The sequence below is a fragment of the Larimichthys crocea genome, chromosome XXII, assembly GCF_000972845.2.
Source record: "Larimichthys crocea isolate SSNF chromosome XXII, L_crocea_2.0, whole genome shotgun sequence".
In the NCBI taxonomy this organism is placed as follows: Eukaryota; Metazoa; Chordata; class Actinopteri; family Sciaenidae; genus Larimichthys; species Larimichthys crocea.
In genome coordinates this window covers 14,463,816-14,489,043 of record NC_040032.1, presented here as the reverse complement: position 1 = coordinate 14,489,043, position 25,228 = coordinate 14,463,816, and the positions used below count along the sequence as shown (strand labels likewise).

Genomic DNA, 25,228 nt, shown 5'->3' with positions numbered 1-25,228 from the left:
TGGCTTCTCTGTGAAATTGAGTTATTCTCTCTCTCTCTCTCTCTCTCTTCAAAACCGCTGTCGGCTGTGGGGGGAAGTTGTGTGACACTCTTGTCTTCGCGTACGCTCCACAGATCGGTCGCTGTTGGTGTGAAAACATCCAGAGACGATGTGCAGGTTCATTAAGGTGAGCGACAACAATGTTCAGCGACTCTTCTCTGTGTTTTTACGCGTGCACTGGAGAATTTACGCATTATTACGCAGCTTTTTGTCAACTTTGTGATGTTTTGGATGCTTCATTTTTCTTAACATGAATATAAAGTGAACTCCTTTCTTGTCCACAGAGAGTCGGCTGTGCAGCTCACACTTGTGGAATATTCCTGGATTACAGCAGAAAGACTTCTTTACTCATCTGGGACTAGACTCCAGTGTTTGTGTTGTGTGTGTGTGTGTTTGTGACCGTCTCCTCTGTGAACAGCCTGCAGGTTTTTGGTCCTTTAACACACTTTTTTTTTCTTTTCTTTTTTTGCTGAGATGAATTTCTACATCGTGATTGAATTAGTAATTGCTGTTCTCTCCATATCCGGCAACATACTGGTTTGCTGGGCTGTCGCGATCAACACCACTTTGAAGAACGCCACCAACTATTTTCTGGTGTCTCTGGCTGTGGCTGACATTCTGGTCGGTTGCCTCGCCATCCCCTTTGCCATAACCATCAGCCTCGGCCTACGATTGGACTTCTATGGATGCCTCTTTCTGGCATGTTTTGTCTTGGTACTGACACAAAGCTCCATCTTCAGTCTCCTTGCGATTGCAATTGATAGATATCTGGCCGTCAAAATCCCCCTGAGGTGAGATTTCTTTTGATTTTATACTAACTTAATCTGACATCTGACAAGATTCACCATTCTATCACCATTTACGCACACAAGGGAGTCCTTGTGTGCGTAAATGGTGATAGACGAGTCACTCTTTAACACTCACATCTTGCTTTCTCTTTAATCAATCAAAGTGAGTTCATATCTTAATATTAGGAGGAACCTGTTGACTTTGAGATTCCAGTTTGGAAACAAACTACAAGTTTGTACCATGAAGCAGGGAAAAAAAATAATTTCTTTCCATCTTATCTTCACAAAAAAGTCCCCTAATACTGACTGAATATTTTCCATAGAGGAGAGGAGGTGGGAGGGAGGAGATGCTCCTATGGAAATTAATTGAATTCAGACACTGTAAGATCAGCATCAGCCGTGTGATCTCATGAGGCTTAATGTCTTGTGTTTAAAAATAGCTGAGTTAATATCTAAACTTGGAATGATAATCAGATAATACCTCTCCAGACATTATTTAAATCTGGTATTAGAGGCCGACTTAGCAAACACTTTGAAGTGGATGTTCTTTAACCTTGATCTGAATAATCTAAAGGGTTTAAGTAATGCCACCTTTAGCGTGCCGCTGACGTTTTAATCAGTTAGAAACATCTGAGTTTCCTGGAGTGGTTTCACCTCTCGGTGCTCAGTGCGTTTCATCAGATGCCTCCTGCAGAGATCTGTCAGCAGCTGTTTGATGTGACACACCAGGAGAAAGTCGCTGGATCAATAACTGTCCACAGTTTGTCATTTACATTGATCCTGATGGCAAAGGTGGTGCAGCCTCAGAGCACAGCCCGGCCTGAGGAAACAGAAACAGGCAGCCACAACAGCCACAGGCACAGTGCTGCTTGATGTTTCCGTGAATTGAAGAATAAAAGCTGTGTCCGATGGGAATTCTGCATCCAGGTTTTCAGAGTTGGCCTCTTTTATTAACGAAGGTTGTGTGCACTGGATGTGGTTCGATGCTGTGATGTGCTGTCATTTCCATTAGACTCAAACACTGGCAAGAAAGGACAGTTTGACACTAGCCTTGGATGAAGGTTCATCGTGTGGCTTGTAAAATCTCTATTTTTGACCTTTTTAAAAGGAAACCAAACCTCACACCTCTCACTCTGCCTCCTCACACACAAAGCACCGACTTGAATCGCCCTTTAAAGCAGCGACACACTCACAACATTCTCTGTAAAATGTTCATAACAGGACGTTTTATAGTTTCCTCTGCTCACAACATATATATGCGACAATAAGACCAATGTGTGTACGTTCAGCTCAGATTACCACGATAGATGCTGTGTGTGTGAAAATGTGGCCAGTCTGCGGGCGATTCTCCCGCAGATAAAAGTGTTTTCACAGATGGTTTAAGTAAAAGCCCAGAGCCAGATGTTTGAAACCCCGTGAGATGACAGAGCTGCACACCCACTCGATGCTGGCTTCAAACTCCCCACCCTCCAGCTCCCCTGTTTGAATTTCTCAGGAAAAGACCCTCGAGCTATTTTGTCACCCCGTCCTCCCCATTAAAGCTTTCAAGATGAGCTTTAGTGCATCAAAGACCTCAAAGGACTGTCCCCACCCACACCAGCAGCGCTGCCTCACTGTGGACCGGGACAGCAAGCATCATGTTGCATGGCCATTGATTCAACAGATCTCATCGGTTTAATGGCTTCTTATTTTAGTACCGTGTTTTTCTTGATGTAAATCACAAATAATGAACTTAAACTCGTGTTAGAGCTGAAGAAATAGACCAGGCTTTGTTGGAAGCAGAAATCAAGATACAGACATGCATCATCCTCAGTGCATATCATCCACAACAACAAATACAGAGTCCTGAAATAACCTTGGAGGTAGTCGGGAGGTAGTGAGCGTAGCTTAGCATGGAAGCAGGGTGAAACAGTGCTGTCAAATGCAATAAAATCCACCCACCAACTCTTCTTCGTTTATTAACGCATCATATGTCGCTTGATTTTCAGTACAAAAACCGAAGAGCAGGTTTGAAATTCAGTTCTACGTTGACTTATGTGAGGACTTTTTCTCTCCACGTGCTGCACGCTCCGCTGAAACAGTTGTGACATGCAACTCTTCATAAAACCACAAATTATTGTTTTTAGATTTTGGTTTGTGCACAATTTAAACAAAGGGGAAATAACATGTTAATGAGGGTGCTGCTAGGGGTATTTTTGAACTTCAATTAGACTAGCTGTTTCCTCCTGCTAAGCTGTAGCTCACAAAGAGCCGTTGCACTCTAGGTAAACGAAGTTAAACCCAAAATGATTACTGGCTGCAGTTGATAAATTGTTTGCATGTTGCATTGAAAGCAAGCTGACCACAGCCTCCATTTTCTCAGTGAGGAAACCACCTCTGTAAAGCCTGCAGGCACTGAGGTTGACATGCTGTCACTCTGGTCCAACACCCACATGAAAATGTCCAGCGAGATGATTTCTGCTTACCTTCACCTGCATGACCTTGTCTTGTTTACTTGCGTGAAACTCACATGTAATAGTTTATAATGCAAATGCTGCAAATGTGTTGTTTGCATACACACAAAAACTCAGAGTTGAAGGATAAAGGATCTTGTCGAAGTGATCGGCCACCTGTTAGATTGTGTTTGCAGCCGGGCCGCGGACGCTGACGGATGTGGTGAGAGTTCAGAGTGTGCATGTGTGTGTGACCTGGCAGAGGTCCGTGTGCTCGGGGCGGAAGCACAGCGACAGAAAGAAGAGAAGGGATGTATGGAGAATGGGGCAGGGGGAAGAAAGCAAAACAAAGATAGATGCCAGCGTGCTGTCGTCATGCCAGAACTAATCCATTCATCCGCTCGACCGTTGCCTGCCTCCAAAGAGTGGGAGGCGACGTACAGGGGATGGACCTCTGGGAAATGGCCCCTCTGCAGCCTGAACTTATAACACACAGAGTGGAGGATGCAGAGGGACAGACGGGGAATCAAGATGGGCAGGGTGCTGTATTATTCATGGCACCCTGGGGCGACCTGCTTGCCTCCACACAGGATGTTGCAGGACAGCAGCAGAGCTCGCTCGCCATTGATGAATAACTTACTGTTTTATTATTAAAATTATAACACAGGGGCTGTTTCTGCTCTCAACGCACACTCAGCGGTAAACCGGGCTAATGATTATGAAGCTGTATCTTCCCAATACCACCGCTTCATTTTACTCACAAATTCTGTGCCTTTGAATCTAACCTGCCACTGCATTCGCTTCCTGTCTGTGCCAGTCAGTCAGGCGTTTGCTGCCACTTCCTCTTAGCCTGGCTTTTGGCTCTTTATAGAAAGAGGTTGGCATTATTTTAGCACTTTATCTACATAAAACTTCCATGGAGAAACCAAAACCTGCATGCCACAGTGCTCCAAAAACACAGAGAAGCAACTTATCTAACCTCCACTCACCTCTTCATGAAGTATTTTTATATTTTAGTACTGAAAAAATAAAAAAAACAGTAAGTAGAACAGCATCCAGACACATTAATACGTTAATAAGTACTTACAAATGCATTACGTCTTGTGCAAATTACAAACAAATAATGCTCATAATGTCTTTTTGCATAATGAGGGTAATGTTTCCCTTGAAGAGAGCACGACTGACCACGTCCTAAAATTAACTTACTCGCTGGTTAATTATTGGCTCATTGATAGTCTGCATTATTGCCTGCACAGACCTGCTTCCTGTTTTTCATTTGATAGTTCGTAGTAAAGAGGCTGAACAGGAAACAAGGTGAAAGAGAGAAACAGGCTGAAATCAAAGCAGAATCTGCGGTTACGTCGCCCGCGTTGTAATCTTTCATCTAGCAGGTTACTTGTTTTTCCTTACATCTACCTTTTCTTAAAATGATGTGAGAGGCTGCAGGGCTAAAAATATGCGAGTACAGTGAGTTGAAACACCAGGTGATGCAGAGTGGAGGAGGTCGTGCTCTGTTTGTTGTATTCGGGCGACGCACGATGAGTCAGAGAGGGAACGGAAGAGAAACTTTGAACCATGTATTCATTTTAAGTCTGCATAAGTAAATAATAATAAATGTGTGTTCTGAGAAAAAAGTGTTATTAACCACCCAGCCAAATTTGAATGATTAAAAATATCGACAAGTTTATGAAATTAGGCGTCAAAATCAGGTAAAAAAAAAAAATAGCAGCTCAGCTCCAGGACTGTCAAGCAGCCATTTTGAAGCGACTGAAACAGATGAGTTCAGAAAATGACGTGACAAACTTTGAAAGTGAGATGAATTCATCTCTATCTCTCTGCTCAGGGTAGCCTTGGCGTGTCATCGAGCGACCCTTTAAGGACCGCCCACAAAATCGTGGCCTAAAAACTGCTGAAAAACTGTTCGAACTCCACATTTCACTAATATATAATTCAAAGTCCTTTCACGTGTTTTCTGCAACTTTTTTCCAACATATTTAATGTGTTTTGAAAGAAATCTCAGAATTGCCTTTACACGGACTTTAAAGATTCAAAATTTACAAATGTACACAGTGAGTGTACTAACCACTTTTTACATACACAGGAATTTTTCAGCTCTGTCTTGCAATACTCACATTCCTCTTGCACATTTAACTTCCTGTCAACAAGTGAAGTGTGACGCAACCCCTTACCAACATTACTCTAACGTAATCCATTTTTAGTAATACATGCATTTGGTAATTTTGCTGACGATTCTATCCAAAAAATTTGAACAATCATGGTACAGTGCGATGAGGACATGTTAGTTAGTGCAGCAATAAGTACTCTCATAGAAATTACAGTTTAGTAGAGAGGGATCGATTTAACATGTCCAGTTGTTGGTAGTGTTGGAGAGAAGGTACTCTGTGAAGAGCTGAAGGTCTTCAGGAGGTTTTTGAAGGTGCACATATGTGGGTGTGAGTGTTGTGTCTATAGGAATATGACCTCATACTTAAACTCATTGAATTCATATTTTAAGTTCACAACTAAATGATTCATAATAATTCTAATGACATAATAAATATCTTGCTTAATGGCTTGTAAATGACATAACAGACACATTATTTATTAACTGATTGTTTCATCGTGAATTAATGGTTTATTGGGGACTTATAAGTGCTCACAGTGAAACAGCAGAAGTCTGTGCTCATGTGCTGTGCAGCCTCAGAGGTTTATTTGTGGCTCCTTCAGGCTCGTACCGGCCTGTCAGTATGTATATGAGTCATTACCACACGGCCCCTCGCCTGAATACAGTTTGAGGAAACAACTAATTCTGCTTCAAGTGCGGTTCATACGATGGTGACATTCAGGACGTAACTTGTGTGAGTCAGCCTCTGTGAAGCTTATTGTTTCGTCACGTGGTCTTTCAGTGATGGCTCAATGATAATCGTGTTGAATCACTGTAAATACTCTATGTTTATCCGTTCATTCATCTGTTTATCAATGAGGCAAAACACACAGAGAGAGAGAGTGTGCTGCCTCGTTGGATGCTTTTGTTTTCAAGTCTTCATGCTCTGTTAGTGCTGAATGCCTCACGTGTTCAGATCACACCATCGCTTCAAAGAAACAAGTCGACTCGCTGGAAATGCAAAACTGTTTCTCTTCTTCATACTTCCTTTCATGTTGCAGGTGTACTAGAATAAAAATTGAACACAGATGCAAATCTTATTTTTACTCTGTGTTTTGCCTGCTCACCGAGTTTAAACCTCGTCTTTGGGGTGAATTTGTGGGAAGCAGGATGTCATTTGTTATCAGAGATACGAGCTGACATGTTGACGATGTGCTCAAGCGTTAAACTAAATCAGCTGTCTGCTTGGTGTGTCACACGCCGTTACTTTTCATTTCATTTCACTTTGAGAGCTGCAATGTGCATAGAGAATGGCATGTATTGCAGCTAGTTGACAATGCCCGTCACTAGAAAGGATTTTTAAAATATAAAACTTAAAACCAAAAAAAAAAAAAAATGGAAATGACATGAAAAGCAACGATGAATCTGTTTTTGTCTTGTTGAATTCGAGGTGTTTTTCATGTTTAACCTCCCCCTATGTCCACCACATATCAGAGTGCAGTGAGATAATAAAACTTATCTAAGGTTTATTCAAAGAATTTGGTGAGTTCCACCGGACGCAAACACTGAAGCTGCCGTGTGATGCATTTATGCAACAGAGAGAAGCTCATTGTTGTTTACAAACGGGGCCAAGACTTGCTTCATTTATCCAGGAAGATCTCACTGAGATATAAAATCTCTTCGTCCTCGGAGTCGTGGTCGAGACGGCAGCATCATAAGCAGTTTCACATTAAAAGCTGATTTAAAAATTCCACATATTAAAATGCAACACAGAAAGGAAATAGGAAAAAGAAAAAACAGCTGCATGCTTCCTTCAGGGCAGTTTTGTAAGACAGATTTTGAAACAGGTCAATGTCCATCTCTGTTTAGAAGTTCTTTATTGAACGTTTGTTTAGTTGTGTTTGTTTTTAGCCATGATATCGCAGATCTTTAGATGATGTCAGGCGCTCCACCTCTTTGTTCCAGACTGCATGAGTCCTAACGACTTCGTCGATCCTGTGACTTTTCCCCCAGCTCCACGTTCCTATCAGGATAAATTAAAACGACACTTTATCATCCTTGTGTCGTCATCAGGTCAATAAATTAAATCACTGCGGCTGTACTTTGTGCGTAAAGCTCAGGTTGCATGCTGTTAACATGATTTAAGATGGTGATGTTGAACAAGTTATGGTGAGCTTGTTAGTGTGGCTGCAGACACTCACCCTGCTTGTGCTGCCAGATCGGCTTCATTCAAATGAAGGAGAGGGTTGCATATTTTTATGCAGGGCCAAAGTCGGTATGAACGTGCCGTTTGTCTTGTTGATGTGGCTGTGGGTGGAGGATTGGACGCTTGTGATGTGATCTTTTGTTGTTTGTAAAAAGAAAAAAAGTCTTGAATGCACCAAATCTGTCTGATTCTTAGCCATTATTGGGCCCATGTGCATCCTGGTGTACAGACGGAGCTCTGTCAGTTCAGCCACACCAACAAGCTGCAACAACACCAGTTGACTTTCTATGAGACAAACAGAACAGCAACACTCTCTGGTGGGTTTTCGAAATATGTGGTTTTTGGCTCAGATCCTTTTCAGGACTTCAGAGTTCTTGATTAATAACATTTAAGTCATTCAAGTCTACTAAAAAAAACTTGTTTGTTGAGACTTTATTGTTTATCTATAACAGATAGGCTGCACTCGATCTCTAGAGACTTTAACATCTGGTTTGTTTTCTCCAGGTACAAGGAGTTGATGACGGGAAAGACCGCCAGAGAGATCATCGCTATTTTATGGATCCTCTCCTTCGTCATTGGCCTCATCCCTTTCTTTGGCTGGAACTTGAAGTACAAAAACTGCAAGAGCAATGGCACTGCAGCGGACAACACTACAAACTCTACAAACTCCACGGGCGGTTTCGGGGGCTTGATACGGAGCTGCAAGCTCGCGTGTTTGTTTGAGGGTGTGGTGGACATGCACTACATGGTCTACTTTAATTTCTTTGTCTGCGTGCTGCCGCCGTTGCTCATCATGCTGTGCATCTACCTGAAGATCTTCACCGTAGCCAGGAAGCAGCTGAGACAGATCGAGCTGAAGTGCGTGGGCAACGGGGACAACCATCACCACGGGCTGCTGCAGAAGGAGATCCGGGCCGCCAAATCCCTCTCCATCATCGTGGGACTGTTCGCCGTCTGCTGGCTGCCCGTCCACATCCTCAACTGCCTCACGTTGTTTTACGAAAAGCTGCACAAGCCAGACATTTTATTGTACGTGGCCATCATTTTGTCTCACGCCAACTCTGCGGTCAACCCCATCATCTACGCTTACCGCATCCAGGACTTCAGGAACACCTTCCGCAAGATCCTGGCTCAACACTTCATGTGCCGCAGGGAGGAGCTGTACCGCAGCTCCAACGGCAGCAAACGCAACAGAGACCAGATCCACATGACCATCGACCCTCTGCTATAGAGAGAGTTGTGACAGAGGAGGATTATCTGCGTCGACTTTGTTGTTTCGCTCTTGAATTTTCTTTTCACTGAGGTTTATAATGTTTACAGAACAAGGGTGTGATATGCAAACATGAGAAGATGTCAGACGCGCCTCGAATGTGACATTTATTTATGAATCGTGTCGTATTATCAGGGGTCAAAGAGGTGAAACGTTAAACGGCGAGTCTTATGTAACTTTTGTATTGTGAAGGATTTTTTTTATTTTATTTTATGTTAAAACGTGAAGCTTACTGGATTTGTAGGACTGTGAACAGGATCCAAACTTTACTACATTCTGGTATTTATCATACTGAATCCACCGTTACAGCTCCAGACGCTCCTTTTTACGCCCTGCTTTTATATCGTCGACATTCAGTGCCAGTGTTTATTAATTTATTTATTACAAAATCTTTTGAGAATGTAAAGATCAAAAAAAAAAAAAACTTTTTGTGTGGTTAGATCTGTATTCGTGGACCTAGAAAAGGTACAGTAGTAGTAGTCTGTGGTTATTTTTTTTGGCTTGTGACCCTTTAAAATGAGTTCAATATACACGGAAGAAGAAGAAGTGAAGGTTTTCTTCATGAATACCTTTTGAAATATTCTTCAGCTGCTGCTTCGTCTAAGTGCCAGGTGTTCCTGTCGCTGTGCTAATGAATCCTCTACAGTAAATGTGTGAGCAGGCTGAGTTAGTAATGACAGAGGCGTTCGTATATATATATATATTAGGAAACATAAACAAGAAAGTAAAAATGCTTTTCCAGTCCCATGAAACATCTCACAGCCTTATCGGTCACCAAACTATCTCGTGCCCCCTGTGGCTGAGAGGAAGGTTTCTGTAGCTCGTAGATGAACAGCATGTTATTCAGCCACGTACATCCTGACGTAAGTAGTTCATTAAGCTCACCTGTGTTGGTGCTCCATATCAAATCCATATTAATATGATACAAGCTCAGGAAGTGGGTGCATTTTATAGAAATGTAACATCTGCACAGCTGCTTTGTTCTGAACCAAGCCTGTGTCAAATTTGATACTTTAAATCAAAACAGTTCACATTATCCCTCATTACCCAAGCCACCAGTTGTCACATTTGATATAAAAGCATCAGTGCTTTGATGCAGTTGCGTGTATCTGAACGTCATTTGCCTCAGGAGTCCTGCTGACAAGCCGTCACCCCTCGGACGCGGTCTCAGCTGGACTCCCCGAGGCTCTCCTCTCCCCCTGTCAGCGCAGTCAGTCCTCCACCAGCTGCTGAAGTCCTCGACTGAACTGAGACGTTTCACTTCAAGGTGAAACCGCTAAAATTATTATTTTCATCCAAGAGGCTTCTTTAGTTCTCCATGAAGCCTCTTGGATGCGAGGTCAAACATCTTCAAGTCCAGTAGCCCCAGATTTAACCCTTCTTGAAGAAAGACGACCTGGACGACTGAGAAAACTTCACAGACTCCCTAAAGTATGTTAATCAAAGAGCTAATGAGTCAACACTCCTCACTAAGGAGGATGTGGAAGAGAGAAGGAGGTAACTAATTAAAAGTTCTCTCCTCCTTCGTTGCACTACGATGCGTCTGCAGCACTTCTTTCCACCGAGCACCTGAAGCTTTGCCTCTGTTCTGCAGGGTCAGCGTCGTCGTGCGCGCTTCTGTCGAGCCCATAAAAAACCGAAGAGATCGGAGCGAGAGCTGACGAGTCTTTGTGAATTTCATCAGAGCAAAGCAGCGCTTTGTTTCAAGTGTTGTAATTTATGTGAAAAAGGGGTGAACTTGGTCACCTGAGAGCCATCACTACACAAGAAAAACACATTGCACTGACTTTTAGATTATCTCCAAGTTGGTGAGCTTCATGTTGGTGTTGAACCACGTCGTGTTGGTGTTTTTTTTAAACAACTGTTCTTAAGTTGAACACTCATTGCTTCAACTTCCCCTCGTTGTGTCCGGTGTGCCACCTCTGACTGAACTTCAAGGGCTAAAATACAGGAGTGTGCCAAAGCTTTAGTACATTCCATTGGAGACATCTATACTGTAACTGCACTGTAACGTTGTATTATTGTCTTTGTCGCGTAAAAAAAAATAAGTACTGTAGGTGTCCGCCTTTCTACAAGCTATTGATGATTGATGTCAAACTGTTGCCTTCTTTTATGATTTTAAGACGGACGACGACGAGTTGATCTGATTCAACATTCCTGCCTTTCATTCCGACGTACCGATCTGTCAGTGTGCTGTAGTGTTGTTACTAATCAGGACAAACATCCACTGTGGTCAAACCTTTCTTTCTCTCATTCATTCAACAAAACAACAACAACAACTGCGATACTGCTATTTAACATGATGCAATCTGTATGTATGGTGAATTATTTTGTTAATAAAGGCAATGTTTATATTGTTACAGGGCAGTCCTTTATTCCTAAAGTCATCCAAGCATTCATGTTTACAATTTTCTTGAAGTAACGCAGGCGCTTGCTACTTTTTCCCTGACTGATGTGTCGCCTGACAGAAAGAGGCTAAAAATAAAAGATGAAACTTTGAATTGAGCAGATGTTGTTTCCCTGGATACAGACTGAGAACTCTTCCAAAAGAAAAAATAAATAAAGCAACATCTGGTGTCTTTCAGAGAAAAAGAAAAGAGTCCATTAAAAGCATCGGCTCTTCTCCAAGAATGTCGACGAGGATGTCCTAGTCCGCTCCACTGAGCGTACCTGGGTGTCACAAAGCTGTTGTCCCACTGAGCAGCGTGGACATCTGCTCATCGGACACACTCTCCTGCTGAGTCACACCGATGGCCTGACACAGGTAGACGGCCAGGATGTGCTTGCACTGAGAGAAAAGAGAGCAGACACACGAGCCCAGAGGTGATTAACGACATGAATATGAATCTCTGATGACACTTCTAAGACGTCTAAATTCAAAGATCTCGCGTAAACACCAGGCTACAAAGTAGCTGCTTGGCTCTGACCTGCTGGGAATTTCCCAGCGAGTAATCATTGATAATAATCACACAAAGAAAACGCCAGAACAATTTCCAGCCTATAAACATTTCTATAAATGAACAGCACGTGATGGAGTGTGTGTGTTTGTGCGGTGAGTAAGTTGTGTAAGTTCTTTCAAGTTCTGCATTTGTGTGCATCTGTCAGAAGTTCCTCTCATTATTAACACGTTAATCATTGACTATGTTTTTCACCCTCAGCCTTTTCCATGCATTATAAATGAGATGTGGATTAGTGCTCCACATAAACAATGAGCCAAAATAAAAAGGGAAGTTTGTTTACAGACTTCTCCTGTTGACTGTTTATTGGCACATCACTGTCTCCTGTCTTGTTATTTGTCGCCCAACCTGCTTGTCAGGGCAGTGTGGACATTGCTCGGCCTTATCCAGTCATGTCTGAATCTGCAGAGCGCCTGTGGGGGAGGACGGAAGACTACATGGTCGAACTTAAAAGTCTTGTGACTGTTTTGACTTTGAGACTCGAGATGTGCCTTAAAGTATGTAACAACTTTATCTAGCTATCTATGGAGAGTTTAACGAAGCGGTGAATCAGTGTTTTCATGGGGAATGATGTTGCCGATGCACTGGTGGAGTCTCCATGGTTTGTTGCAGCTCTCTTGTTTCTCACACTGGTTTTAGCAGCATCCTCCTGGGAGTCAAGTTGTCCTGATTGTCGGAGCAGGAGCAGAGGGCGTTTGCTTGCAAATATTTAGAGCCAAAAACAGAGTTGAGTCGGAGCAGAGACGCCCCTCGGTGACCAGACAAAAACGTGACCTGACCACAGTACATCTGTTACGCACATTTCAGTGTGTGCTTCATCTCAGTTTTTTTTTCCTACATGCCCAACTGTTGTGAAACAGCTTTCACAACCGTCTGTGTAGAAATATGCCACAATACACACTGTGTCATCATATATAGGCGCTCATACACAACCCCAGCAACTGTGTGTTTGTTTTCTTATATGATGGCTCTGATATTTTTAACATTTCTTGCCAAAAAAATACTAGTAAGGCTGTATTTTCTGCTGGGAATGGGTTTAGACATGTCGTGATATCTTACTTTGAAGAAGATGAACATGTTTTTGCTACGAAACTCTGCAGCCTAAAAATGGCAAGATGATTTAAAGCAGAAACTGATTAAAGTAGGACAGAAGTGTACAGATCTGAGCAAAAAGCATTGGGTTTTAATATGCAAAAACTGTGTGTAACAGTTTGTTTAAGACTCACCAGAGGGCCCTCGTTCCTGCGGAGCACGGTGTAGGCGAAGGCCGGGCACGGGCAGTAGTGACAGGAAACAAAGCAGGTGTACAAACGCCCCGATCCTCCCATGACCTGCAACAGATTATGTAAAGTATATTTAAATATGTGGCAACGTGGGAATGGACGTTATTTAAAAAGATCATACAAGACAAGTGTGAGTTGTTTTATTGCAGTTGATGCCAATGATGTGTAATCACGATGCTTGTTTGTGTTGGCGCTGGAGACGGAAAAGGCATGAAGGAAAACCAGCTCCTTACTGCATCCCAAATGTTCCTTAACCAGTCCAGACATGACCGACTGAGCGCTGAGAATTTGAAGAGTGATCTTTCCAAGTAAGTCCACCACAAACTGAAAAACCGACTGTTGTGTTGGCGAAATCAAACCTCAGATTGGAGAATCAGGCTGTTTTTGTAAAAGTTTTACACAGCAGAGAGACGAATCTAGTCATGATGTCATCTGGAGACGAGCCCTGCAGCTGCTTCATGTGTGAAATCAAACATTAAGACAGCAGTCATGGTGTTTTACTGGGATATAAGCATGTCTTGTATCTCACAGCTGTAAAAGCCTCACAGAGTATCACCACACCAGCTAGTGTCAGACAGTTTTTTTGGGGTGGACTCTCCCTTTAAAATGATTCATGGACGTGACAGAACGGTGGTCGGGTTTAAAGGTGAGGTTGCTACCTCATCATTGCACATTAGTTATTTGGAAGAGATGCATTTTTTAACAACAGTGTCTAATGGCCTCGGCTGACAGGCCCTCCTGCACACGACGCCGACACTCACTCCCAGCTACAGACAGTGATTTAAGCCTCGTCCTCATGCACATGACACATGAGGACATTAAGTTGGTGGATTAGCTTGACACTTCACAATAACTAATGCCTCCCGGGATGGCAAAGCAGGCTCCATTTTTCTCCGGGGGTTTGATAAATAACCTTTCCTCGTGACCTACAAAAGTAAAAATCTCCCTTTTCCTCCACATTATAAATAAGGCACACAAGAGACAATTACATGGACTTAAGGCACCTCAGTAGAAATGAATAAAGCACCATGCACAGCACGATCAGGAGAGGAAGAAAGAAGAAGAAACTGTGGAGGCCGAGCCAAGGACCGCTCCAGCTTCTAAAGAGCCAAGTTCATTGAAACCCAGCTCACACTCGGGGCCTTTTTGTTGTCTGCTGTCATCATAGATTATGTTATGCTGAAGCTCGCTTTGCAAAGCTGGCAGCTAACATCATCAGGAGACGCCACAAACTGAAGGCGTCCGCTGCCCAGGGATCCTGGTTTTTATTCAGAGCAACGCGATATATATATCAAGATCTGCTCGTTCAGTCGCTGCAGAAGGAAAAGTGAGAGTTAAAACCTCTGACTCTGAAACGCTGGCTCTCATGGGAGTTATTTCTCTGAAAACATTGTGAGCCAGAGGGGCCAAAGAGTTTGGACAGCCTTCTGTCCACTGGTCCCACACCACAAACGAGGCTTAAGGGAAATAAAAAGCACAGAGGAGCCATTGAGTACACAACCCCCAGTATCTGTACTCCAACAGACTATATGTCACTGTCAACTCCTGTGAATCCTTGACTGATAATGCAGCATCAAAACGATTCAAGAACTGCACTCCTCCACGTAGAGGAAGGGCAGGAGCATGGTTTGGCAAACTAATCTCACTGGAGACGTCATCACAGCTGCCCTGAAGAACCTTATGAAGTCATTCATTGGCCACGGACAAACATGGACTGATGCTTGTAGCTGATTTCCTTTTGTCCAGTGAAGATCTTCAAACTCCAGTCAATATAATTAAAAGCCTTCAAATTGTTGCTCAACCAACCAAAACAATCTTTTGATGAAACCTGAAATCTGAAGATCTGTCTGATCCAAATGATTAACTATCAAAATAGCTGAATGTGAGTGTGTAAGATTTAGTGTCATCTGATTACAACCCCCTTGCTTCACCAGCTCCTTCCTAGTGTGACGGACAAAACTATGGTGGTAGTGCAAAAAAAACGTCTGCAAGGCCGCATCTAGAGCAGGCAGCAACCTACACGACTGTGAAGTGCAAAAAAAATTGCAGTTTCAAACGTCCACATGAAGCTGGCTCCAGAAGTGAGTCAGTCTCCATAAGCCCCCATGTTAACATGTCCAACTTTACAGCAGAAATAAACATGTTTACAGCCTGGTACAAACAGTTCTGTTTGCTATAGATAATTTCCCCGTTCATGACAACTGAAGTGAGGCTGAATTTTTATATAACTCACCTGTTAAATTATATTAAGGATTAAACTTATGCAGAATTTTCTGTGTGCCCACCTCAGGTCCACGTCTTTGCTGATTCTTTGATTAGCTGGGAGGTGGAAGAAAAAGAAGAAGACGACTGCCAACATGACGTCACACATGCACTGTCCATTCTTTATACTGTCAGTGATCGACAGTAGAGCCAGTGTAGTCAATGTCTGTCTGTTGTGGACCCACAGCATCTGTAGATAGATTGGAGGTTCCTGGTTTGAATCCCTCCCCAGCCAGTTGAGGCATTTCTGTGTGAGGTCTGTGATGAACTGGCGACTAGTCAAGCCTCTACTAAATGTCAGATGGGATTGGCTCCAGCAGCCCGAAACCCCGATAAGGATGAGTAGTTAAGAGAAAATTGATGGATGAACGGAAAATGTAACTAATTATACACTAACATATTCTGTAAATAGAGGCTGCTAAATTGTACACACTGAACCTTTATGAACCGCTTAGTCACTAGTGACGTCAACAAATTGTGGTAAACCATCGCCAATGAAAAGGTCACCGGAGATAAGTAACAGGGTAAGGTGAAAAATCCCAGAAGTGAAATGTCACGATCTCATGAGATATTTATTCCTTTTGAGTCGCGAGGAGACCAATAACCACAAAAACATGAGGAACTCAATTGTGTCCCACGGAAACAGTGTATTGACGGGAAATGACAACCAAACATCTCAGTATCTGTACTTGTGTGAAACTCAAAAATATTTGATATGATGAGAGGAAGCTGTACTGGCATCCTCTTTTTATCTCACAGGAAATTTGTAAAGACTCAAGTGGATGAGTAATTGTTGTGGGTCTTTATTTTTTTATGAGCCACCGTTTCTCAGGGTTTAGTCAATGTCGTCAGTCTCTCACAGATGTTTAACGATTATTATCTCACACTGCTGTCGCATGTTGACCAACTTGAGAGGAAATGCTGTTACTCAACCGTTGGCATCACTTTCTTTAAAGAGTGACATGAACGTCTTCTTCGACTTTCACTGATGACCTGCTGAGAGTACATTTATCCAGAATCTAAAACATATCTTAAAGCCAGCAATGTTCGCTGTCAACTTCAAAATTTGACAGTCGGAGAGCAAAGAAAAGCTAAATATTTGTGACATGCCTTTAACATGGACGCCGAGTGTACACGCAAGTTCTCGCTTAATGTATCACCAACCGCTAAAACATAAAACAGACCTGCCGAGAGCTTCCAAGAATTATGACAAAAAGACAAAGAACGTATGAATACGCTGTTTATGTTATGAAACTTCCCAGCGATGTCATGTGGATTCCAACTCGATGCAACGCTACTATTCCCCAAAATGAAGCCTGTACGTGGGACGATCATCTTTAATTTCGACGAATCTGAGCAACCGGTACAAACTGACGATTTTCCCTGACACTGCTTGGTTGTGTTAGTCTAAAACATTGAACGTTTGCCCTCGAAAGCAACAGATTACTGAAATATTCTGGATTATTTAAAAAGGTCCAGTGTGTCTGATTTAGCAAGCTCTGTTTACATAATATGGAAGAAATGAGATATAACATTCATATCTATGTGTTCATTAGTGTAACATCTCCTGAAAATTGATTTTTTTTAAATGTTTTTGTTTTTTTACCTGTTTCCTCTCAGACCTCAACAGCGAAGCCGTCACACGCAGAACACACATGACCTCAATGACCGCCCCTCACCCTTCACGCTGCTCCCGGTCACAGAAACAGATTCCTGGTCTGGACACGGGCATGTTATGACGGGAGTTTTATCTGCCACAGCATTACTTAACAACAAAACACCTTGATGACTGTGTGTGGGCGCTATACGTATGGGATGTAGGTGCTGTATTGGATGTCAGTTTTTGTGGTTGACCTACCGACTGTGGCGACAAATGTCCTTGAAAGGACAACTCTGTATCCATCAAAATAAGCTTTTTATATCACAGATGCTGCACGTCCTCTTCCAAGGGGTCCACCATGTCGAATGTTTCTACAGTAGCCCAGAACAGACAAACTAAACACTTCCTCTAGATCGGGCCTTTAATGTTTTTTGTAGCCACCAGAGTTCTTCTTTCATGCTAAGAAGTAAAAGTTGTGGCCCATAGGAGGGGACTGCACTCACAGCTAGACACCACTGAATCCTACACACCGGTGTCTTAAAAGAAATGCTACATGCTTTCACACGTTTATTACTGGATGAACCGGGATCTGCTGCAGGGTTTAAAAGTAACTGCACCCGGCTGTATAAATAGCTCAACCCACAACCACAAAAAATGTTTTTACATGACTTAAACAAACAAACAAAATGTTTTAATCATTGAGCTTCAGAGGATTTATTTTTTTAAACCTTTAAATGTTTATTTTTTCTGAGTCACCATCCACCTGAAGCTAAGTGTGAGTAAGGTCGAAACTGAAGTGTTACAGAGAAGCAGCGGGGAAAACAGTGATGCAAGAAATCTGAGAAATGTGTGACTTTCTCTCTCTCTCAAGTTCAGACATATGCAAACAGACTTGCACCACTTCCACTGAACACAGTGTTCTACGAGATGTTTGTTCATTTGTTATTTCTCCATGTGAGAAGCTGGAAACCGAAAGGAAAACCGCTTTTCGTTCAACCAACTAATCTATGAATTAATGAATCGTTTCTGCTCGATGACAGAGTGAATATAATATGTTGAAACCTCAGTTAGAACAAACAAGACTATTAAAAATCAGAAAATTTAAAAAACTAAATATAAAAATGTGGCAAACAAAACAAAAATGTATCAAATAGAAGTTAAATGTATATAATTCCTATGAAAGTTTCTTTTCTTCTCTCCTTCTTCTTATTTATTCTGTACCGGATTTGATGTCAGAAAGCAGAACACAATCAAGCAACCAAAGATCAAGATATAAATACATTTAAAAAACATTAATCATTTTAAATACATGCTGCTGGACCACAAATGTCAGTGCAGCCTCAAGGGGAACGAAGTGAAACACACCTACAATTGAGTTGAAAGTGTCTCAGCTGAGCTGAATCCACATCCCTTTTTTTAGCTGCATTGTATTTTACATTGTTTTTGCAGGAGACTAAAGGAGTTTACAGGAAACTTTGGTCACAATGACCCCAACCTCAGCCGACTGACTCCCCTCCCCACAAGTCGCTTTATGTCCTATTTAAATTAACTGGTAACCTTGAAGACAGGATGACTCGGGTCAGTTTTTAGGAGGATGTGTGTTAGTGTTAGGTGCTTTTGAAAATATGTGGATTTAAAGACTCTCATAGATGTTTTTGTGATCAAATGGAGGAGATCACATCCTTAATTCAGTAGCTCCTTTATCTTTATCACGCACACCAGCCCATTGTGTGACAGTTCGCTCATTTGCACCCAGCGCTCTGTAGCGATCGCACCATGAAAGGTGTTCAGCCATTGTGTACGTGTACATGTGTGAGGATGCTGGCACTGGAGAGCCAGCGTCTCTTTAGCTTTGATCAGGCCTGCCAACAATACATATTTCAGGTTTCTCAGGATGTGATCATAATTTAAGAGCATGACTGTGAAGTGAAGCCAACGCTGGCTGCAAAACAAGTCTCCGTAAGTCCCCATGTTAAAATGTTCTTCACAGCAGAAATAACAGTTCTGGTCTCTATAGATAACTTCCCCGTTCATGACAACTGCACTGAACTCACATGTTCAAATTATATTAAGGCTTAAAGTTATGCATAATTAAGAGTGTTGCCCCTTTGACCGACAGGTAGGTGCCACTACAGGTGGCTTGTTTGAGCACCCAGGCGTCATTCGCCTCACTCAGCTCCACCGACAAGCCACGTCACGATTTCCACATTGAACTCAATGCAGTTCCTACAAACTATTGTAGAAGAATGTAGACACTGTGGTAATGATGTCAGAGTAAACTGTGTTTGTTAAGGTACAAAGCTGACAGAACCGTTACACACCTGGAATGCTTTGCGTCCACTGGGAGACGACAGACAGGTGACTGAACGCTGGTCGACCAGGTCCAAAGCCTGCAGCGCACAAGGCCCGAAGACAAACTTCAACCTGGAAGACACGATGAGGACGAACATGTAAGATGTGAGTGAAACACATGAACAAACACACAACATGTTGTTTAGTTTAAATGTGTGTGAAACTGTGAAAAGTTCTGCAAATAAAAGACGTTATACATAAAAAATGGCTGAGTCGAAGTTTGAAGAAAAGATCTAATTAGACTAATTTATTTATGAACAGCCGTGTGTGTGTGTGTGTGTGTGTGCGTGTGTGAAAGAGAGAAGAGAGAGAGTGTGACGGAGTTGCTCATTAAAAAGGCATGTTTTCTCAGCCCCCTGTGGAGCTGACTTTGGGTCTACTGTTGGTCACAGTCACTTCCTCTCCTTCTTCCTTCGTGACTGCTGAACTCTCACACAATCTTGAATCAAGATCAGCGGTTCTCAAACTTTTACGCTGCACACCACCTCCTGAAAATATTAAGGCTTTAATGGTAAAATGGAGCAGTGTAGGCCGACCCTATTCAGGTTTATTACTAATAGGAATAATATTTATTGTTGACTGTTGATGAACTTAATGAACCCAGCTCAAGAACTTATTTGTCCACACTGCTTCTTCCTGATATTTCCCCTTTGGAGCCACGATAGATTACCAGGTACGCGTGCTACAGACAAGAATGTGACGACCTAGCAGGAAAACAAATAGCTCAGGAAGTGCTAAACTTAGTTTCAATTACATTTCAGTTTATTCTCATTAAAAATGTTGTAGTATTTCTCCAGGTGCCACTACAGGGAGGTCACGTACCAGCAGTGTAAGATATATTTTAAATGAAATTATTTAAAAACATCAAATAATCAATTTCAGTTTGAATGAAATTAAACTAATTACAATTAATTTAGCATTTCCTGAAATATTTTTGTGTCACTATCAGCCTGACACACCGCCACCTTCATGCACGTCCATGATTTTATGAACTAAAATGTGATGTGAGATGGTAAGTGGATGGGTAAAAATAAACATTGCAAAAACAACTTCAATCATGGCTCCAAACAGGAAATATTAGGAGGTGAAATGTGGATCAGGAATACCACTTTTCTATGAAATTAGCTCTGGTTCTGTTCAACAACAGTAATTAATCTTCTTAAATAAAAGTAAAACCTCCTTTCCTGCATAAGCTGTCTGTACTTGACCCCTGGCCCGCACTGATGGAGAATGGAAATGATGTCTGCTTGTGAATGACCACATAGGGTGATGAAGAGTTTCTACTCCAGAGTCCTGAGGACAAACAGACAGGATGTGGCCGTGCTGACCCAGACAGTAAGCAAACCCTCCACTCTCAGTAAACCACTATGCCAGGAAATGTCTCAGTGAAGACAAAGCATCATGACACCGTGTCTCTGCGCTACGTCAGTTTGCTGAATCCAGAAACGGCTCCCAACTTCTTACACGGAAAGGTTTCTGCACTTCACGCCCACTCAGATTCACACACACACGTGTGTGCGAGCCTTTTTACTTAGATCATAAGAAGTACTTCTGTGGGAATAAGACGATTGATACTTACGCAATAAGCAGATCATCAGGAACTGCAAAAAAGAGAAAAATCAAGTCACAATGTGTTCCACAGATTAAGTTTCTATCATTAACCCGAGTGTCCTCAGACAACCTGTGACGCCCTGCAGAGCAGCAGCCACTCAACTTTAATGTAAACTTTGTAAAGATACTATATATAGATACACAAAGCACAACTTTCACTTCTAGTTTACTAGTCTGGTTTGACTTTGCTACTTAAAAAAAATGTTTATGAGCCTCACTAGAGAACCATCCCCAGACATGAGTCTGTGGTTTTCATTTTGTGACGCATTACACAGCATTTTAAATAGAAAACACATTTATCTGAGATGAGTAACTGTTTTCCAGGTACTATTATACACACATAAAAAGTCCAGTCTGACGTATTCTATTAGTTTGACACAGTAAAAACAACCTGGACTCTTGGTTTTAAATCACATATTCTACTTTTCTATCCCATGCTTGAGATAACACTCTGCAGGGTAAAGAGGGGAGCTGATGGCCAAACAGCTGTGACTTAAAGGTCTAATGTCTGGTTTATATATAATACAGGCGAAAAAAAGGACACCTTCTGAGATGGCCTTGGAGTGGCTCTGTGCCAACGATTCAAACCCACAGTATTGTTTAGCCACTAAATGAGGCAAACTATTTAAAAGCAGCTCTTCCTGGAGCCTAAACATAGACGGGTGTGCTTCAGTTTGGTAGCACAGATAAACCACAATCATTGACGAATGGTAATGAAACTCCAGCGCGGCATACAGAGCTGAATTGGGATTTAGGGCCTGGTAGGAGGTAATCCTTTGTGGACAATACACACAAGACTTTGTCGCAGGTATTTTGTGTCATAACATTCCCGTATTTTATGTCTGTCTGGCGAAAAACGATCAGGAACAACTGTGTTATATGTGACTAATGTTCAATATCTGTAATGTTATCTGGTGATTTATACCTTCTCGTGTTGTACAACCCGATGTGTCACAGTGTCTAATAACATAAAAGATTGCTCAGCTGCATCCGAGTGCCCCAGTAAGCCGTTCCAGTAAAAACCAGCAGCCTTTTTTCACAGCACAGGTGTTAATATAATATATGACGGCTGAGATGCATTTAGCTGCTTCTGTTTCAGGGTCACTAGGACACGTGAACAGAACATTGTTGATGTTATTACCTGAGTTTTTCTTTCAGCTATGATGGGGCAAAATGTCTGGAGATTAATATCTAAAGGTGCCGTTATTGGTGTTATTAGTGACACCGGTCAATATTTTCAAGCTTAAACTATTAGGTCTTTAGGAGCATAAGTGTATAAGAGCTGGAATCAGTTTGTGGATGATATATTACATTTAGTTATTTAATTGACTCTTTCATGCAAAGAGACTTACAAAAAAGGTACAAACAATCAAGGTACAGTGCAACAAGGATATATTAGTGCAGCAATTAGTACCCCTATCCAAGAGGAGGACAGATTTTACATGTCCAGTTGTTGGTAGTGTTGGAGAGGAGATCCTCTGTGAAGAGCTCAAGGGCTTCAGAAGGTTTTTGAAGGTAGAGAGGGACCAGGACGCTCCACCTGAGCGTACGGGTGTCGTTGAATTTCTTTTAAACTCATCCAGCTAAAGATGTCAAAAGAAAATTCAAGAGGGACACTGTATGCATTGTATTTTCTCTCATGGATGTCTAGTAACTTGTTAAACATTTATTTTTAGTGTGTTTTTATTGATGAAGGTTTTGTTTTGTTTTAGGAAGAGTTTATCACTTGGTTTCTTGGAAAGAAGGACCCCCTGTTTGCACATGATAATCTGATTATTATTATTATAGTGGCCAAAATTTGCGATATCTAAGATATCGAAGATATCTCACATTTAAATGAGGCTCGTGTTTAAAGTCAGTGTAAAGGCATGTTGGATGATCAATTACTGAAATATGGAGTTAGAGGTTTGATTGAGTTGGGTTTGATTTTCTTTTTTTAACCTCATTAACCCTAGAACACTAACGTCGGGTGATTTTTTCACCCACACAGTTCTTGTCATGTGATTTTCATTGTGCTGCTGCTGTCTGAGTTGCATGGGTCCTTGGGTAGCTTCAGGCTGCTCCCTGATGTCATTAATGGTATGTTTGTTTCCCTCCTCCCCATCTATGGTTTTTGCAAGAGGCATGCGTTCGACTGATTTTTACCCGACATTAGTGATAGAGAGTGCCATCTGTCAGTGATACAGAAGGTTTGTGCCTTCACCAGACATGGCTCACATGTCCCAGGAATGGGTGGACCAAAGAACAAGTTCCCAGCTCCATTATTTTTTTTGTTAGGGACATTTCTCGTTAAGGATTACCTGATTTTTCAAAAATGTTGCTGCCTTTTTGCAGCCATGGTATCTTTTTATTTTATTTTATGTGATATTGTATATTGGGAAATTAAAGAAGAGTACTACAGTTTGGCATACAGTGTTGTACTTTTACATAAATTGATGAAAACGGTATTTTATCCGGGATATTATATCGGGTAGAATAAACCAGGCGTTAGTGATGGTGTTACTCATTTTAACGTTGGTGTTCTAGGGTTGAATATTAATTTTGTTTTTGGATTTTTTATGTTTACACCTTTTTACTCCTTGTATACACTCTCTTTAGCACATGTGTAACCTGTCCACATCACTGTAAACACACAGTAACATCAGTCTGTTGGTCTGCAGGGTGAATTGTGCAGCAGCAGCGCCACCTACAGGCCAAACATTAAAACTACACCACTGTAAAACGCTGCAACGACCAACAAAACAAACTGTAATAAATACTGCAAACGTTACCAAACACGTTACGTTACTGTGGAGTAAAGTATGCTAAATATTCGCTCTTTAAATAAAATAAATTGCCGTTAAGTCGCTTTCCGTTACAGCCAACGGTTAAACTAAAGCTCCGTGTTTACACGTGTAAACCTTCAAACTGTCACTTTATCGTCCTTTAACGCTGCTTTCTTACTTTGAGACGTTTCCTCGTGTGATTTTTTAATATCTCTGAAAAGTTGTTCAGCTACTTCAGGTAGAAACGATCCCCGCGTTTCTCCGAGCGCCATCACCGACCAAAACATTACGACTACCGGCTTTAACGGCGCCCTTCAAAATAAAAGCACCGATTCATCGCCATCATTTAAGCTGTTTTTTTTTTTATTGAAGTTGATTATTTTAAGTCTCTTAAGTTAATTACTAATAAGAAATGTCTGTCTATAATGAATATTCGTGCAGATATTTTTAACCAATAACCTGTCACAACAGTTATAACTAAAACTTTATGTATATGTAAGATTACAAGTCTGTCACATCTAAGTTTTTCTGTTTTCATGCTTTTGATCCTTATTATACTATCATGTAACTATGCTGGTGCTATGTTACTATTGTGCAATGTGAACTAGTATGACTAAATTCTTTATTTGTTTGTTTGTTCTTTTAATAAAGTTTGAAATAAATAAATAAAAGCACTGACACAATTGGCTTAGATTAATTGCTTGAATGCATGAGGGGCATTGTAACAAAAAACTTCACAACAGGCTCTTTTGTGACATTTTGTGCCATAGCAGCACCAAATCACAGGTGTAATTAAAACCTTAAAATTGCTCCAGTCCACTAAAATGTAACATTTCCTGCTGGGTAACTGATATTTGACTGGAACAGAGCCTCACTTTATGTAATAAGTAACACATTTTACTGCTGTGAGAAGTTAAAATATGTACTGATACCGTCACATCATGTAACGTAAAGTCATTTCTTCCACATCTGTTTCTGACTGCAGATTTCTGCTATGAAAAAAAGTAAAAAAAGTTCCTTGCTGTGCATTAGCTGTCTCAGACTGATGACTGCTACAAAGGATCACATGCTGAATAAACTCTAACCGATTACAAACAGAATGAGTTATTAAAATAATCTCCATCAACTTGGCTCATGTTTAAATGTATAACTTTAAAAGTTTACCTGACAGAAATTACACCACAGGAGCTGCAATGTGATTACATGTTTATATATTATTCTGTAAGATTTTCTGTTTCATGGCAACTTGATTGCTCACATTCAGTTGAAGACTGAGAATCATTGACGAATGGGATGTCCATCACATTTTAGGTAGAAATTCCTGAATTCATGTCAAAAATAAAAACGATGCTGTAATTTCAGTGACTTCTTTCTCTTTTCTGCACACCAACCAACCATAAAATAGCGGAAATGAATCCACAAAGAAGGTGTTGCCGAAGGTCCCCATCTGGATCCCGAACCAGGCACACTGAGCTTGTAGGAGTTTCCTAATTCACCTCAGATTGTTTTATCATTTAATATTTTAAGTTGATAATCATTTAGTATGTCTGCAATTACTC

General features: G+C 41.5%; 2 protein-coding genes across 2 annotated transcripts; one reads left to right on the top strand and one right to left on the bottom strand.

The window, feature by feature from the left end:
• Positions 1–42: 42 nt before the first annotated feature.
• Positions 43–11,198, top strand: adora2b (adenosine A2b receptor). Its single transcript, XM_010736510.3, has 3 exons — positions 43–166; positions 324–830; positions 8,074–11,198. The coding sequence occupies exons 2-3, from the start codon at positions 514–516 to the stop codon at positions 8,798–8,800; spliced, it is 1,044 nt and encodes a 347-aa protein (XP_010734812.2). The 5' UTR covers positions 43–166; positions 324–513; the 3' UTR covers positions 8,801–11,198.
• Positions 10,687–24,005, bottom strand: zswim7 (zinc finger, SWIM-type containing 7). The gene is made up of 5 exons (XM_010736511.3): positions 23,848–24,005; positions 20,873–20,894; positions 19,263–19,365; positions 13,023–13,127; positions 10,687–11,627 (listed from the first exon to the last, which is right to left on the bottom strand). Exons 1-5 carry the CDS (start codon positions 23,954–23,956, stop codon positions 11,517–11,519), a joined length of 450 nt encoding a protein of 149 aa, XP_010734813.2. The 5' UTR covers positions 23,957–24,005; the 3' UTR covers positions 10,687–11,516.
• Positions 24,006–25,228: the final 1,223 nt, after the last annotated feature.

Coding starts and splice junctions, on each gene's coding strand:
- zswim7 (XM_010736511.3), bottom strand. CDS start 23,956: ATGTTTTGGTCGGTGATGGCGCTCGGAGAAACGCGGGGATCGTTTCTA. Junction 20,895..23,847: donor ACACGAGGAAACGTCTCAAA/GTAAGAAAGCAG, acceptor TCTTTTTTGCAG/TTCCTGATGATCTGCTTATT. Junction 13,128..19,262: donor GTGGACGCAAAGCATTCCAG/GTGTGTAACGGT, acceptor AATCTGTTGCAG/GTCATGGGAGGATCGGGGCG.
- adora2b (XM_010736510.3), top strand. CDS start 514: ATGAATTTCTACATCGTGATTGAATTAGTAATTGCTGTTCTCTCCATA. Junction 831..8,073: donor GCCGTCAAAATCCCCCTGAG/GTGAGATTTCTT, acceptor TGTTTTCTCCAG/GTACAAGGAGTTGATGACGG.